General features: G+C 47.7%; 1 protein-coding gene across 8 annotated transcripts in view; it reads left to right on the top strand.

Moving 5' to 3' along the window:
* Positions 1-14,536, top strand: part of PLEKHH1 (pleckstrin homology, MyTH4 and FERM domain containing H1) — a 101,149-nt gene that overhangs the window by 28,403 nt on the left and 58,210 nt on the right. For 5 of the 8 annotated variants that reach the window (XM_075927390.2, XM_075927391.2, XM_075927385.2 and 2 more), the window contains exons 5-8: positions 132-215; positions 1,469-1,550; positions 9,899-9,991; positions 11,954-12,960. In XM_075927390.2, coding sequence (XP_075783505.2) covers positions 132-215; positions 1,469-1,550; positions 9,899-9,991; positions 11,954-12,960 — 1,266 coding nt within the window. The remainder of the gene's footprint in view (positions 1-131; positions 216-1,468; positions 1,551-9,898; positions 9,992-11,953; positions 12,961-14,536) is intronic. The other 3 variants (XM_014568639.4, XM_089778534.1, XM_006113393.5) reach the window with 2 other exon arrangements.

Raw genomic sequence — 14,536 nt, forward strand, 5'->3', positions numbered from 1 at the left:
AAATAAGCTTCATTCCTGGGACCACTTGACTGAATGGAAGCTGCAGGATACAAGTCACTCCTGCTAAAGTGATCCACTAAGAAAATCATGACTGCCTTCTCCTACTGCATTTAATCCTTTCTTTGCCACAGAAGCAGTTGAGGGCTGAGGAAGCTAAAATTATTCAAGACAAAGCTGCCAAGATCAAGGAGTGGGTAACTTTTAAACTAAGAGAGGTGAGTCTCCAGCCTGTTGTCAGCTTCTGAGATGTGCAGTTGGGAGTGGTGATTCTATATGTTGCCGGAATTTCTTATTGAGCACTTTGGATGGACAATAAAAGCAAGATATTCACTGCCCCAAAGGAGTTCATATTTGCCACAGCACACAGCTCATGAAGCAGGTGCAGTTCCTCTGTCTTAGTGACTTTGTATAATTTACTGATTTGGCAAAGTTTTCCTAACTCACTCACACCTAACTCCTGGTTCTGAATTGCCATGATCAGATTTCCACTCGCAAGAACCATAATTTGAGGTAAACTGTTTTCTCACTCAGAAAAAGCAAAAGACTACCACCACCTTCTCCTGTGAACCCCACTAAAGCAGCACCTAGGATATAGCCATTTTATTTCCTGCTCCTAAAGTTATAACTCTCTCTGACACTGTTTTCCTGCAACATGGTATTCCCTCGTGTCTGCTGTTCCCATCTTCCAAACACCTCTCTGTGCCTGGGCTTTTCCTTTATTCCAATGCCCACTGAAGTCCGTGGGGTTCTTTCTCCTGACTTCAGTGAGCACTGGATCAGATTCCTGCTGCCTCAGCTCAGTGCACTTTTTAAAAGACTGAGTAACCCTTTACTCCTGGGAGTGAGGCTGCGCATACCCCTCCAAACGTTGGATTTCTCAGTTTGTTTCAGGAAGGAAATTGTTGTACACTTATAGATGGAGCAGGGATTCTTCCTGTGGAACTTGATGTTTGGGTGAGAGTCCCTATTCTCTTAAGAACTGCCTCGATTATTCTCTGTGATGTGTTCTTTCCCTTCCCTTGAGCATATATTTGCGGGGGGGGATAACTTCATGTCTTTCCTGCCCAGTACTTCCTGGCACAGAGGGTATCCCATTACATTGTGTACAAGAGGGGAAAAAAAGCTGCATTCCCAAGTAATAATAGTTTAGCTGTCTCTTTCATTCCAGTTGTTTCCCAAAATATCTTACAGGTAAGTTATAAATAATAGCAAAATTAAATTTGAGGTCAATGCAGGAGAGAAGAAAGATGTTTTCCAAGGATATTTAGGAAGAGTGGGGAGGTACAGAAGAGCTATTCCAACTGGCAGGAATTGCTGCTGAGAAGAGCATCCGAGCTTAAAGTTAAATGTATCAGTTCTTTTTCTTGTTCTTAGCGTGAGACTTAATTGCAGTTAGAGACCTAAACTTTTGATGGTGGGGAGAATGTTTAAATTATTGTTTTCAGTTTTTCTTATTGTTGTTTCATAGCTTGAGCTAGACAATTACCACCTGAAAAACTGTAATCAGAGGCTGACAGAGCAAATTGAAGCCCTTCAGGATGCATTACAAGGTAAATATGTTCACTTTGGAATCGTAACCTTGTCACCAGCTGAGGACTGGTGAGTCAGGAGTGCAGCCATCGAGTAGTGAGTATGACTTGGACAAGTGGCATAACCTCTGTTCCTTAATTTGTCCATTTTTGAAATGTGAACAACACTTACCTGTGAGGCTAAATTGTATCAGTGTCTGTAAAACCATCTGGATGGCAGAAGCTATAGAAGGCAAGTTGCTTTTAGTGTAAGTGTTGCTTGTTGGTTTCCAGTGCAGACTGACTCTTGGATATCTTGTTTAGGAGGTGGCTACTGCTGCCAAGTTAATAGGCTTGTCTTTTTGCTCAGGCTGTCATTGGCAAAACCTTTATTGACCTTAGTAGTTTAAGAACAAGTCCTTGATGAATTTCACTAAACTTCCTCCCCAGATAGAGACATCCACATTGCCAGAGGGCCACCGTCACAACTGGCTCTATTGGACTTCTTATTGACCATGTTAGCCGAGAGGAAGTAAAAACTGATTGAACCAAGGAAACTGAACTTTCCCTGTTGCTCTGGAGGAGCACATGCCCTGTAGGGAAGTGAACGGGTAACTGGTTACCCAGGAGCAGCCCCCCCCACTTGTGGCCCACAGAAGGCTGCTCCATCCCCACCAGGCCCCTGAGCAGCAGGCAGTCCTGTGGGGCCAGGAGCCAAAAGGCTGGGGGCTGCTCCAGCTGGGCTAGAGCAGTCCCCTGCCCAGAATCCTAGTTAGTCAGTTAAACGTTAGATTAACCTGACGTTTAACCAGTTAATTGATTAATTGGGATTTTTACATCCCTAGTTCCTGGTAGCACAAAGCTGAGGCATTTTGGCAGATGATGGTGGAAGAAGCTTATATTGTTTATGCTTTTGATGTACCTGTTCGGGTATGTCTACACTAGCCTCCTAGTTCGAACTAGGGTGGCTAATGTAGGCATTTGAACTTGCAAATGAAGTCCGGGATTTAAATATCCTGGGCTTCATTTGCATGTTTCTGGGCGGGCGCCATTTTTAAATCCCCTTAGTTCGAACTGACTGCCTGCGGCTACACGCGGCAGTCAAAAGTTAATTTGAACTAAGTCCTTAGTTTGGATTAACAGTTACTACTCCTGCAATGAGGTGTAACAGTTAATCTGAACTAAAGACTTAGTTCGGATTAACTTCTGACTGCCGCGTGTAGCCACGGGCAGTCAGTTCGAACTAAAGGGATTTAAAAATGGCGCCCGCCCGGGAACATGCAAATGTTTATTTAAATATCCCGGGCTTCATTTGCAAGTTCAAATGCCTACATTAGCCACCCTAGTTCGAACTAGGGGGCTAGTGTAGACATACCCTTCCATAGGTACTGGAACTGGATCTTCTCTCCCCCCTTCACCCGCCCCTGCTTAAAATAGTTTCCATCATATGCAGAGTTTACAGTTTGGTTCAGTGGCCATCAGCGCCCCCACTATGCATGTTTTCCCAGCTCTCTGACTTGTTCTGTTTCTAAAGAGAGAGCTTTCTTTTCTAGGACTGTGAATCTAGCACCTTTCATCAGAAAATAATTCACTGTTAAAAAGAAGTTTCCTTTTCCCAAGCCTTAACTTGATTGCATTTAAAAAAATAAAATCTAGAAATGGGAGCAAATGACCTACATTTGCAGTAGGCCAATAGGGAGCATTTGTGTCCTGCTAAGCTCTCATAGTGAGATGTTCTATGCCCTGTCCCCACCCCTTCATCACCAGGGAAACTGTGCGAAAGTTCTTGCCAAATCCCAGCACACTTCCGGTCAGGTGCTTTTCAAGTGAGTTTCTCTCATCCCCTCTGGCTGTTTACACAGACAGAATGGCTGGTAAGCTGCATGAATAATCTAGTATTAAGTGTTCTCTGGGTACCAGTCCATTGGGCAGCAGACAGCTCAGCACTGCCCACCCAACCGCACAGACTCACTGTGCCACGTTAAATTGAGAGGCCCCAGTAGGCAGATAAATCTCTTGCAGCCAGCCATGCTGATATGAACAGCTTCATCTACTGACATCCCCTGTCATCCCTGGGAACCTGGAAACACACTAGTAATATTTCATATTAATAGCTTTTTTGCAGAGTTACACTGATGTTGGGGTAGGGCAGGCATGTCCAAAGTCTGGCCCGCGGGCCAAATGCGGCCCGCGGTCGGATTTAATACGGCCCCCCGCTTCTCCCGGCTCCCCGGTGCTTTTTTTAACTGGCGCGCTCAGCGCGCCGCTTCGGGCCGCCGCCGCCGCGGTCCCAAACCCTGCCCCTGCACTCCGCTTTGGGGCTGAGAGTGCAGGGACAGCCCCCGCTTCCTCCCCCTCTCCTGGCTCCCCGGCGCTCCTCTGACTGGCGCCGCTTCCGGCCGTGCCGCCGCCGTCCATGGCGGCCGCTGCGGTCCTAAAGTCCACCATGTAGGGTACGTCCGCAGCCCCGCTCCCCCGCTTGGCTACGGGTTCGCCCTGCCCCCGGGCCGCCGTGAGGCCAGCGTGCCCTGCGCTCTCCGCCCGCCTCTGACCCTGCAAGCCCTCTACCTTGGGGCTGAGAGTGCAGGGACAGACTCCGCAGCTGCTGAGATCAGGGACTGCCTTTGAACCAGACCTAGCCTATGTACTGCAGTCCAGATCTCAGTTTCACCCTTCACATTAGTGTAGGCAAGTTTTTTTTTCAATTGAGATGAATACATTGTAAAATCTCAGTTAATGTCAGTTGGTCTAAATCAGTTATAAATATATTTGGACACAACATGTATAGTTGGTGTTATGTCGTTTGCCGTTTGCAATAAACTTTGCATAAAATAGTTAATTTGCATTTAATTTTAATGGTTCAAAGAATGTCAGGCAAAATGGTCGGCCCTCACGCATGTTCACTTCATCAAATCTGGCCCTCTTTGAAAAAAGTTTGGACACCCCTGGGGTAGGGGAATTTATACAGGGATCGTGTTAGGACTGGGTAGGCATCACAAGCTGTTCTTTGTGTCTATAGAGTCTGGTACTGATGGCCCTTGTTCCATCATATTTAGTCAGAGGACATAGCTGCCCTATAGAGCAGGGGTGAGCAACCTTTTTGCATTCGTGACCGCCGGACAGAAGGAAAAATTTTCATTGAGCAAAAAAAAAAAATGTTAATTGCTACTCCGCTCCCTTTTAATTGCTGCTCTGCTCCTGCCACTTCCCCCCTATGGGTAGGGTTGCCAGGTGTCCGATATTGAACTGGACAGCCCAGTATTTGTGCCTTCCATCCGGTAAAAAAATGCAGAAAATACCGGACATCTAAGATGTCCAGTATTTTTTGTTTTTCCTGTAGCTCGGCTCGGGCGCCTGATGGAAGGCCACTTGGGACATTCGGTGCAGCTCGTAGGGGAAGTTGGGAATGGCCCAGGAATTAAAGGGGCTGTGACTGCACTCTGGCCCTCTCTCCCCCCCCCTTTTTTTTTTTTTTGCTCAGTAGAATTTTTTCCAGGCATGTTTTTTCTGGGGGGGGGGGTCGGTATTTTTTTATGAAAGCGTCTGGCAACCCTATGTACGGGCACTGAGCCAGGCAGAGAAAATACCGGCTGGCTCAGATCAAGGCACTGCGACCCCCTGGAAGACAGCCGCGACTCCCCCGGGTTGTGCACTGCTGCAATAGAGCATACTGCCTTCCATCTTCATGGCTTCTTAAATAAGTCTACCAGTCTGGAATCCTGGAAACCTATATTCAGTTCATAAATGCTAAGTCCTAATAATCCTTCTCTCCGTGGGCCACTCCCATACCCATTCAGCATCTTCTCCTGCTTCCCCATGTCTCAGACTCAGTCCTGGCTGTTCTTGCAAGAAAGACTCCAAGCCTTCCAGCTTCTTGTTCTTCCCTTGGGCTGAGCAGGCAGCAGTCTTATTCCCCTACTTTCTCAAGCTGTTTTGCAGCTTCCTCTCTTATTGCCTTCTCCTGTCTCAGGTGCCTTCCCTTAAACCTGGTTGGGCAGCAGATAATCAGTCACAGGTGCAGCAGACTCTGCATCCTCTTAAAGGGACAGTCACCCTGTGACTGATCTCAAGAATGTGTATTTTAGGCCCAGATCCACAAAGGAACCTAGGAGCCTATCCCTTAGGTTTAGATACATAAGTCCCAGGACTGTTCCATTATGGCTAAACACTTAAACAGTCATTGAGACAGAGAGAGAAAAAAAGTGAGGATGGTTCTATAGCTCATTGGTTAGTGTGTCAATCACTCCTTCATTCCAGCTTCAGGGGGAGAGACTCAGTGAGCCCCACATGATAGTTCAATAGTTAGGGTGCATGTAGACTAGGGGTGGGCAATAATTTTTGCCCAGGGGCCACTTCAAAATTTTGTGAAGTGGCTCTGGGCCACTCCAGGGCAGGGCCTAAACTGGAAGGGGCGGGGTCAGAATGCTTTTGGGTAGCCCACCTGCAGACCATGATTGGTCTGAGGATGGGGGAGCCCCTTTGCCCCCACATCCCTCTAGACACCTCTGGCAGGGTGGGAGGAGGCTTTGCACGCTCCTCCACCCCCTCCCGCCCTGCAAGGAGCACATGGCACTTTGAAGGACACCAATTGGCCTGGGGAGCGCGCAAAGCTGCCTACCCCCACCCTGCAAGGAACATGTGGCACTTCAAAGTGCTACACACTCCTCACAGGGTGGGAGGAGGCTTTGTGCTCTCCCCGCGCCCCCAGGCCAGTCAGGCTTCCTTCACCCTGCGTGAGCATATGGCACTTTGAGGTGCCGCGTACTCCTCTCAGGGTTGGGGGGGGGGAGGGCAGAGGAAACTTTGCACGCTCTTTCCACCCCCCAGGCCAGTCAGGGCTTGGGGATGGGGGAGCGCGTGACATCTCCTCCCACCCTGCGAGGAGCGCATGGTGCTTCAAAGTGCTTCGTGGTCCTGCCATGGCGGGAGGAAATTTCATGTGCTACCCCACAACCAGACGCTAATTGGCCTGGGGGCGGGGGAGCGGCAGGGCCTCCGCAGGCTGGATTAACCTGCATGGCAGACTGGCCTGCAGAGGCTCTTTTGCCCAACCCTGGTCTAGACAGTACTCCTCTGTCTGAATAAGCTACACAAATTGCATAGCTTATTCCGAGTCTAAATCGAAAGAGCTTATTTTGAAATTTGGTGTTGTCTACACAATGCCAAATTTCAAAATAAGGCACCATTCCGACAAGTCTCTTAACCCTCGTGGAACGAGGATTACAGGGATGCCTGAATAGCGCACCCACTATTTCGGGAAATAGCAGGGGCTTTTAAAGACGTAGCATTGCTATTTTGGGATACTTCCGGTATCCCGAAAAAGCAATGCTATTTAGACGTACCCTTAGAGCTGCCTGTTCAAATTCTTTGTACCCCTCTTGCAGAGAGGGGCAACCTGAACCTGGATTTCCCACATCCCAGGTGAGTGTTCTAACCGTTGGGCTAAAAGTCATAAGGCAGGTGGCAGCACCCCGCCCTTGTCGTTTGGCTGTTTTGTGTGGAGTGAAGCAAGTTGCAAGAAACACAGAGGCATATAATCTACCTGACTTCACATAGGTGCCTCTGTAGCCCAAATTGAAGTGTGGAATACCTTAAGAGTGGTGGGGCTTGCACACGTTGGCTACGTCTACACTGGCCCCTTTTCCGGAAGGGGCATGTTAATTTCAACTATCGTAGTAGGGAAATCCGCGGGGGATTTAAATATCCCCCGCGGCATTTAAATAAAAATGTCCGCCGCTTTTTTCCGGCTTTTAGAAAAGCTGGAAAAAAGCATCTACACTGGCCCCGAACCTCCGGAAAAAGCGCCCTTTTCCGGAGGCTCTTATTCCTACTTTGAAAAGGGCGCTTTTTCCGGAGGATCGGGGCCAGTGTAGATGCTTTTTTCCGGCTTTTCTAAAAGCCGGAAAAAAGCGGCGGACATTTTTATTTAAATGCCGCGGGGGATATTTAAATCCCCCGCGGATTTCCCTACTACGATAGTTGAAATTAACATGCCCCTTCCGGAAAAGGGGCCAGTGTAGACGAGCCCATCCTGTCATTGACATCTCCCATTAACTAGCTTAGGTGGCACCATATCTAGCATGCTGGCTTTGTGGATCACCTTAGGTGTCTTATCTCTCCCCATGCATTGTAAAGGAACCTTAGGCATTTAACTCAGTCTTTGTGGATTGCAGTGTATTCCTGTGATTTTTCTAGGATCCTAAGAATTAAGTTCCATGACACTCAGTGCCTATCTACTTGGTCACGTTATTGCGCTGTAACTTTCTCACTCGGGGTGTGAAGAAATACACCCCTGAATGTAGGAAGCTGAAACAAGCTCCCATCGCTGGGAGTCACGCTCCCACTGGTATTAGCTACTCCCCTCATAGAGGTAGTTTACCTACAGCTGAAACAAAATACAGGACTATGTAGCGCGCTAAAGACTAACAAGATGGTTTATTAGATGATGAGCTTTCGTGGGTCAGACCCACTTCCTCAGATCAAATAGTGGAAGAAAATAGTCACAACCATATATACCAAAGGATACGGAAGCTCATCATCTAATAAACCATCTTGTTAGTCTTTAAAGTGCTACATAGTCCTGTATTTTGTTTCAGCTACACCAGACTAACACGGCTACATTTCTATCACTATTTTACCTACAGCTGTGACCACATTAAAATGCTGCCATAGCTGCACTTTAAACTTAGAAGTGTAGACAGAAATCTCAATGTTTCACTGCTTTGCAGATCAGATCCTGATTCTCTCCACAATCAGCAGTGATTTCCCTTGCCCTTTGTCCTGTCCTCCATCTGTGTGCTGTGTCAATTTGCATTCACCTTGTAAACTCTGCCGGCCAGGGGCGGACTGGCAATCAAAATAGGCCAGGGAAATGGGTTGAGAACGGCCCACTTTTTCACATCAAAGAATTTTTTAAAAATTTACTTTTTGACCCCCCCATTAGCCACACCTCTGACCCCTGTTAACCACACCCCTGACCCCCAATTAGCCACACCCCCTGACTCCCATTAGCCAGGCCTCTGGAGGTAACATTCTCGGGGCAAGATGGACACATGACCAGAAGTAAAAGGTGTCATGTGACACCTCTCTAAGGACTTTTCCCACCATCCTCCTACCAGTACGGATTAGTTTGGCCCCCAACAAACCCCCCTCATGCAACTGTCCTGCAATTGCATTAACCCAATGTGTGTGACATTAACTCAGGGTCAGAGAGGGCGGAGAGGTTGGGGGAAGTGTTCCCTCTAAGAGTTTCCTCCCATGAGCAGAATGAATTTTGTGTTGTGCACCAGTACGAAGTTCATGTGGCTTGTTTGGATGTGCCACTGTGGCGCCCAAGTTATTAATGAATATCTTATAAACCTCTACCTTTCCCTCTGCTGCCATGTCTCCTCCCCTTGCTCCATCAGCTCCCCTGGTTTCACTGCCCTCCTGAGACCTGCCCCCCTCCACCAGCCCTTCTCTCCCCCCTATGCCTATTCCTCCAGTAGCCACACTCTGTTCATGTGAGTTACCCTTCCTCGTCCCCTCTCCTAACACCTCCCTCTACACACCTGCCCTGCCTCTCTCCTCTGGTGCTGGTCCCTCCCCTGCAGGCGTCTGCCCTTCTGCTTCACCCCTGGCACCTGCACCCTCCTGGTGCCTTCCCTTTCCCTCACTGTCCCTGCCCCCTTTGCCCTCTTTTTCCCTGATTCCCACCTCCTCACCACCCTCTGCCCCCATTTCCCTTATGCCCCTCTGTGCCCTCACACATGACTTGCTCCATCCCCGTCTTCCTCATGCCCACCCCTTCTTTCAAGCCTTCTCCCAGCACCTCCTCCTTCCCCTCTAGCCCCCAATGCCCTTACCCTCTCCCCTCCCAGCATCACCCTGTCCCCCCTCCCACTGACACCTCCCCTCCTGCCCTTTTCCTCATTGTCTCCACTTGGCCCCCTGGCATTTGTCTCTTTTCCATGCTTTCCCTTTCTGCCTTCCCCTTTCTTCTCCTGCCCTGCCCCCCCTCCCCTCAGCACAAGCCCCTTTCTCTCCCACCCCTTCCCCCTATTTTTCCCGCATCCCCTCCCCCACTTTCTGCCGTCCAGTTTGCGGGGCTGGAGTCTGTGATCGGGGCCCCAGAAGTCTCCGCAGCCCTGGCCCCAACTGCTTCCGAGGCTCCAGACCATGTGCCGGGCCTGGAGCTGGGCCACGGGGTGCAACTCCGGGCCAGGTGGTTTTAAAGCCCCGGGCCGTGACATCACACCACGCCCAGGCGTCTCCCCTCTCAGCTGTTGTGTGGCATTTGAGCACGCTGCACATATGCTCCCTCGGCCCCACCGTACCCAGTACACGGCCGGCACCGGGGAATTTAAAGTGCGGGGCTATGGTGCCCCGTCACAATCCCCCTCCTCCTCCAGCAGCCACCAGCCAGCCCTTTGGAGGACGGCCCACCGGGAAATTCCCGGTATCCTGCCGAGCCAGTCCACCCCTGCTGCTGTCAGACGACCAAGGTTTGTGACATCTGTGATACTCTGACATCATTATCAATTATCTATTGTTATTCCTGGATATTTGTAGATATAATTTCTTTCTAAGACATCTTTGAATCTCAATAACAGTGTCAAGGTTATCAGAAGACCTGCAATGATCCATGTAATTTCCCAGTCTTTTGCAGACACTACACAAAAATGTGTAGTCTGTCAGGATTTTGCAAAAAGTCTAGAGAGGAGCTTCTGAAATTATTAGACATTTAGGGGTTGGGTGTGAGTTTTAATCTGAGAAAAGATTAAAAAGATGAGGGGCCAGATTAGTTCCTTGGCCTTCCTGAGCAGAAAGAATGAAACCCTCATGGATCTGGCCTAGAGAGATTCATGGAGCAGTTTCTGCACTTCCTTTTCCAAATGCACATAAATGCATTGTTGAGCTCAGGCTCGGTACTTAAGAGAAGAATCAGGATAGCTGATGCTGGAGGTGCTGTTCCTTTACCAGCTCCATGGGCATTCAGTGAATGGTTAATACCAGTTCTCCCATTGGAATAGCTAGGAGCTAATGGCCTAACCACAGTACTAAGAGACACAGCACCATGGATCAGTTCCCTCCATAGACTTATTGTGTGACCTTGGAGCAAGTCTCTTCTTATTTCACCAACTTGGTAAAGCATATTTAGGTATTAATTTGGTCAACCAGCTCCACATAAATGCAAATTATTATTATTATCTCTGTCACCACTAACCTACTCACAATTCCCCCCCACTGTCTAACACTCACTCTACATCTCCTGAGGGCAGGAGCAAGGTCAGTGACTGCTGGATAGTTCATACAGCCCACAATCCTGCATGTTCCCATAAAGGCAAGAGGCACTGAGCAGGTACATGGATGTCCCTGACTTAGAGGAATTTGTAGGCCATATCTCCTGTTAGCTGAGTAAGGGTATGCCATCCTTCTCCATACCCTCAGTGATGCAATTAGAAGATATCTGTAGAGTTCAGATCATTTCAAAGACAGCACAGTATGGAACGGAGAAAAGAAAGAAGTGACAGCAGAGATATTTTTAGGTATGAAATAAAGGAAATTTGAAAGGCCAACGCAGCATTTCTGTTTATTCCACAGAAATGTTATTCTGTAACACAACCACACATGGAATGAAAACATGAACCTAAACATGGAAATTCTTATGAACAAATCATACTATACACTTAAGACTTGCTACCACATGTAGCACTGGGGAAAATAGTTTAGAAAGATTATAAAGGTAATAGTTAACAAAAGTTCTCAAATCTTCATGCTTCAAGGCATCCACTGATTGCCATCTGGGGATAGAAGGAAATTGGCCCAGATGCTCTGCTCATTTAATGTAGTGTAGCGTCACTGAAGTCAAAAAGCTACACCAGCTGTGGTTCTGGCCCATTAACTCACCTATGACATGTTGCATGGGCATATAAGTTACTGGTGGCATTTCTCTGCCATCTGATCCACTGGCTATTGGCTGCTGTCAGGAAAAAACACACTGTTATCGTTGGACCATTGCTCTGTTTCAAGATGTATTCTGCCCTGCATCGGATAATGAGCCTCTTAGCCTGGTCCAAAGACTTGTACTACCACATCTACACAGTTATTTTTAGTCAGTGCTTAATTTGTAATGAAAAAGGTGCTGCAGCTCAAGCAGTCAGGTCCTGGGACTCAAACTGGTTTTGTTTTATTTATTTGTTTGTTTGTTTATTTATTTTTTCTTTCATAACTGACGTGGCAAGCTCATAGTACCAGGGCTCAGCCTGGCACAAATTAAGCACTGTTTTAGAACACTAAAGTATGTTAGCCCTGCTGCCGTACGTCTGTGGATCGGTGCTGAGAGGCTTGCCCTCGTATGTAGTGTAGACATACCAAGTGGAATGTCTGACAGGAGTTTGTTTTTGTCCGAAGTGTTACTTATTAGGACAACCTAAAGGCACTAAACACCCTTTTTCTCTTTTTAGATCTGACAAACATTCCTCCCATTGAATCTCTTTGGAGCAATAGCCCTTTGGTGCCCAGAACACTTTTGTCATCCTTGCTTGAGAAACCAGCCCAGAATTCTTTTCTCCTTGGCATGGGTGTTAAGCAGGAGTGTCAGGGAAGAGCAAAACATGTTCCCCCTACACCAACTACGATTCTTGTTGACGAAGCCTCCCTTGCAAAAGAAGCCAGTAAATCACTGTCCTCCCAGAACATGCTGAGGGTCATTCCCGATTCATCGAATTGGAAGCCCACTGTAGAGAAAGATGCATTCTGTACTGTAATCTCTGACACCAGCTCAGGATGTCCTGATCCCACATTACAGGACCCTACAGTTGAGTCCACAAGTGTCCTTGATGCCCTGGCTTTCCAGTCTTCCTTGGGGAGAAACCAGAACTCTCTTAGCACTTTAGAGCAGAGGGCATCAGAGCTGGGCAACTCCTCAGATGAGCTAAGTGCCAAGTTCCGCTCCCATAGGCTGGACTCCTCGTCCTCAGGGGAGATAAGTATCCCTTATGGCTGTCTCCCAACAGCGGAGCCAAGACTGGGTTTGCCATCATCCATCACTTCAACACAGCCAAGTTTTCCAGGGAGGGAATGTGGCCTGAGCAATAGTATGACTCTCCCCAAAATCCGGACACCCAGCTCCCCAAGAGACAGTATCCAGCTAGCAAAGAGACATTACAGCCAGCCCCAGCCAGGTGCTCATCGCTTCCATCACATTACAAGCATAGAGATTGGCACCTTCCAGCCCATAACAGCCTCAACTCTCTGCCCAGCACCAGTGGAAGAGACAGACATTGATGGTGATGATCTTCTAGAGAAGATGGAGACAGAAGGATGCCCAGTGGGGGAAGAGACTGGGATGGGTGTGGAGACTGATCAGCATCCTGGTTCAGGCAAAAATGAATGTGGGAATTCTGAAGCTGGACCACTAGACCGAGGGGGCAAACCTCCCACTCCGCCACTGCACAGGTTTCCATCCTGGGTAAGAAATGCAGGTAGCACAACAAATTCTGTTCTGCTCACTTCTCATGTGTACTTGGGTGCGTTTGTCAGTAATGGTTGGGCCTGAGTTGCCTAGGTGAAAGGTTATGGTGACCTTGGTTCCTGGCATCTTTAGTTTAAAGTCAGCTGCCTTCACAAGTTATCAAGTAGCTCCAGATAATGGAACATACTGGTCACATGGGCAGTTTTTATTCTTCGTCCTTTCTTTAAAAAAAGAAAAAAAGACTCATTGGAAAAAATTCCCAGTAAAGAAACATTAATGGTGGAAGATCAAACTCATAAATCAAGAATTGCAAATCTGCAGTTGAAGGTTCATCCTTAGTAGGGAAAGGGAGAGCACTGGGACAGACAGTTGTAGGAGACTGGGTCAGAAGGAACTGTTACCACTAGAAAACATTTCCCTGAGTTCCCTCCAGAATCTGAAATAGAATTAAATGTCTGAACCTTGCTGATGAACCATGCAGATATTTATTCAGTTTCTTTAAAAAAAATACATACACAAACTTCATTAAAAGAAAAAGGTTGGGAAGTCAAGCCCTCAAAAGTTAGAGGAGGGCAGAATTAAGGTTGCTTGTGCAACCTTAATTTGGCTCCTTTGCACATTTGCTTTAATATACGATCAGTTAATTCTGTGCTATGAGGGAGGGATGTGATTCCCAGCTCGTATACACTTGCTGTCATTGAGCTAGCTTGAGTATGGGTACACATGCTGGAAGTCATGCTCCCCACTTGTAGTACAGACGTAGCCTTTAATTACATGATCACATACAATTTTTTCTACAGGACTTCTGCCTCATTTCACTGGGGACTTACGCTGGGGGTGAATCAGGGTTGCATTGTGAAGGAAGCTGTTTGTAGGATTCCTGCCTGACTTTTGTTGCAGAATTTGCGAGATGTGTGGTGAATGGGCAGAGGAGTGCAGGAAGAGAAAAGATAGTCTCATGGTTAAGGCTGTTAAATTGTGACCTGGAGGACTGGATTCTATCCCTGCCTTTGTGTGATGGACCAGGCCAGGTCTGGGCACTGCTGAGGGCCTTAGCTCAGGGTGAATTGCTCAAAGCCAGGTCTACTTACAGCCTTCAACTGGAGACCTTTTCCAAATAGGCCACAAACCAGTCACACAGAGCACTTCAGCTGCCAGTCTGGGCAGCCTGAAGCCTCACAAGGAAAACCCCTCAGATACCCCAGCTTTCCCTGTGCCACAATCAGCCCAGATCTTACACACAGGAGTTAGGTTATAAAACCCTATCTCACCAACTCCGAACAGATCCTCCCGGTCCCAAAGAACCAGCTGCAGTCCCAGGCTAATTTACACTTTAGATCTTACCCACAAGAGCACACTGGGCCAATCCTTTAGAATCTAAAATCTAAATGTTTATTAGTAAAAGAAAGAAAAGGTAGAGAGTGAGATTGATGTATGGAATGTATTCTTTTTAACCATCACCAAGTTCTTGATGTTGGCTCTTAGAAGAGATGTTATAAACTGCCAGCTTAAAAGTCTTTGGTGTACATTCTGAATCAGAACAGGTCAGCAAATCCTTCCTGGCTCTGTCCCT

This window comes from Pelodiscus sinensis, chromosome 5 (genome assembly GCF_052426305.1).
Source record: "Pelodiscus sinensis isolate ZL-2025 chromosome 5, ASM5242630v1, whole genome shotgun sequence".
NCBI classification, from domain to species: Eukaryota; Metazoa; Chordata; order Testudines; family Trionychidae; genus Pelodiscus; species Pelodiscus sinensis.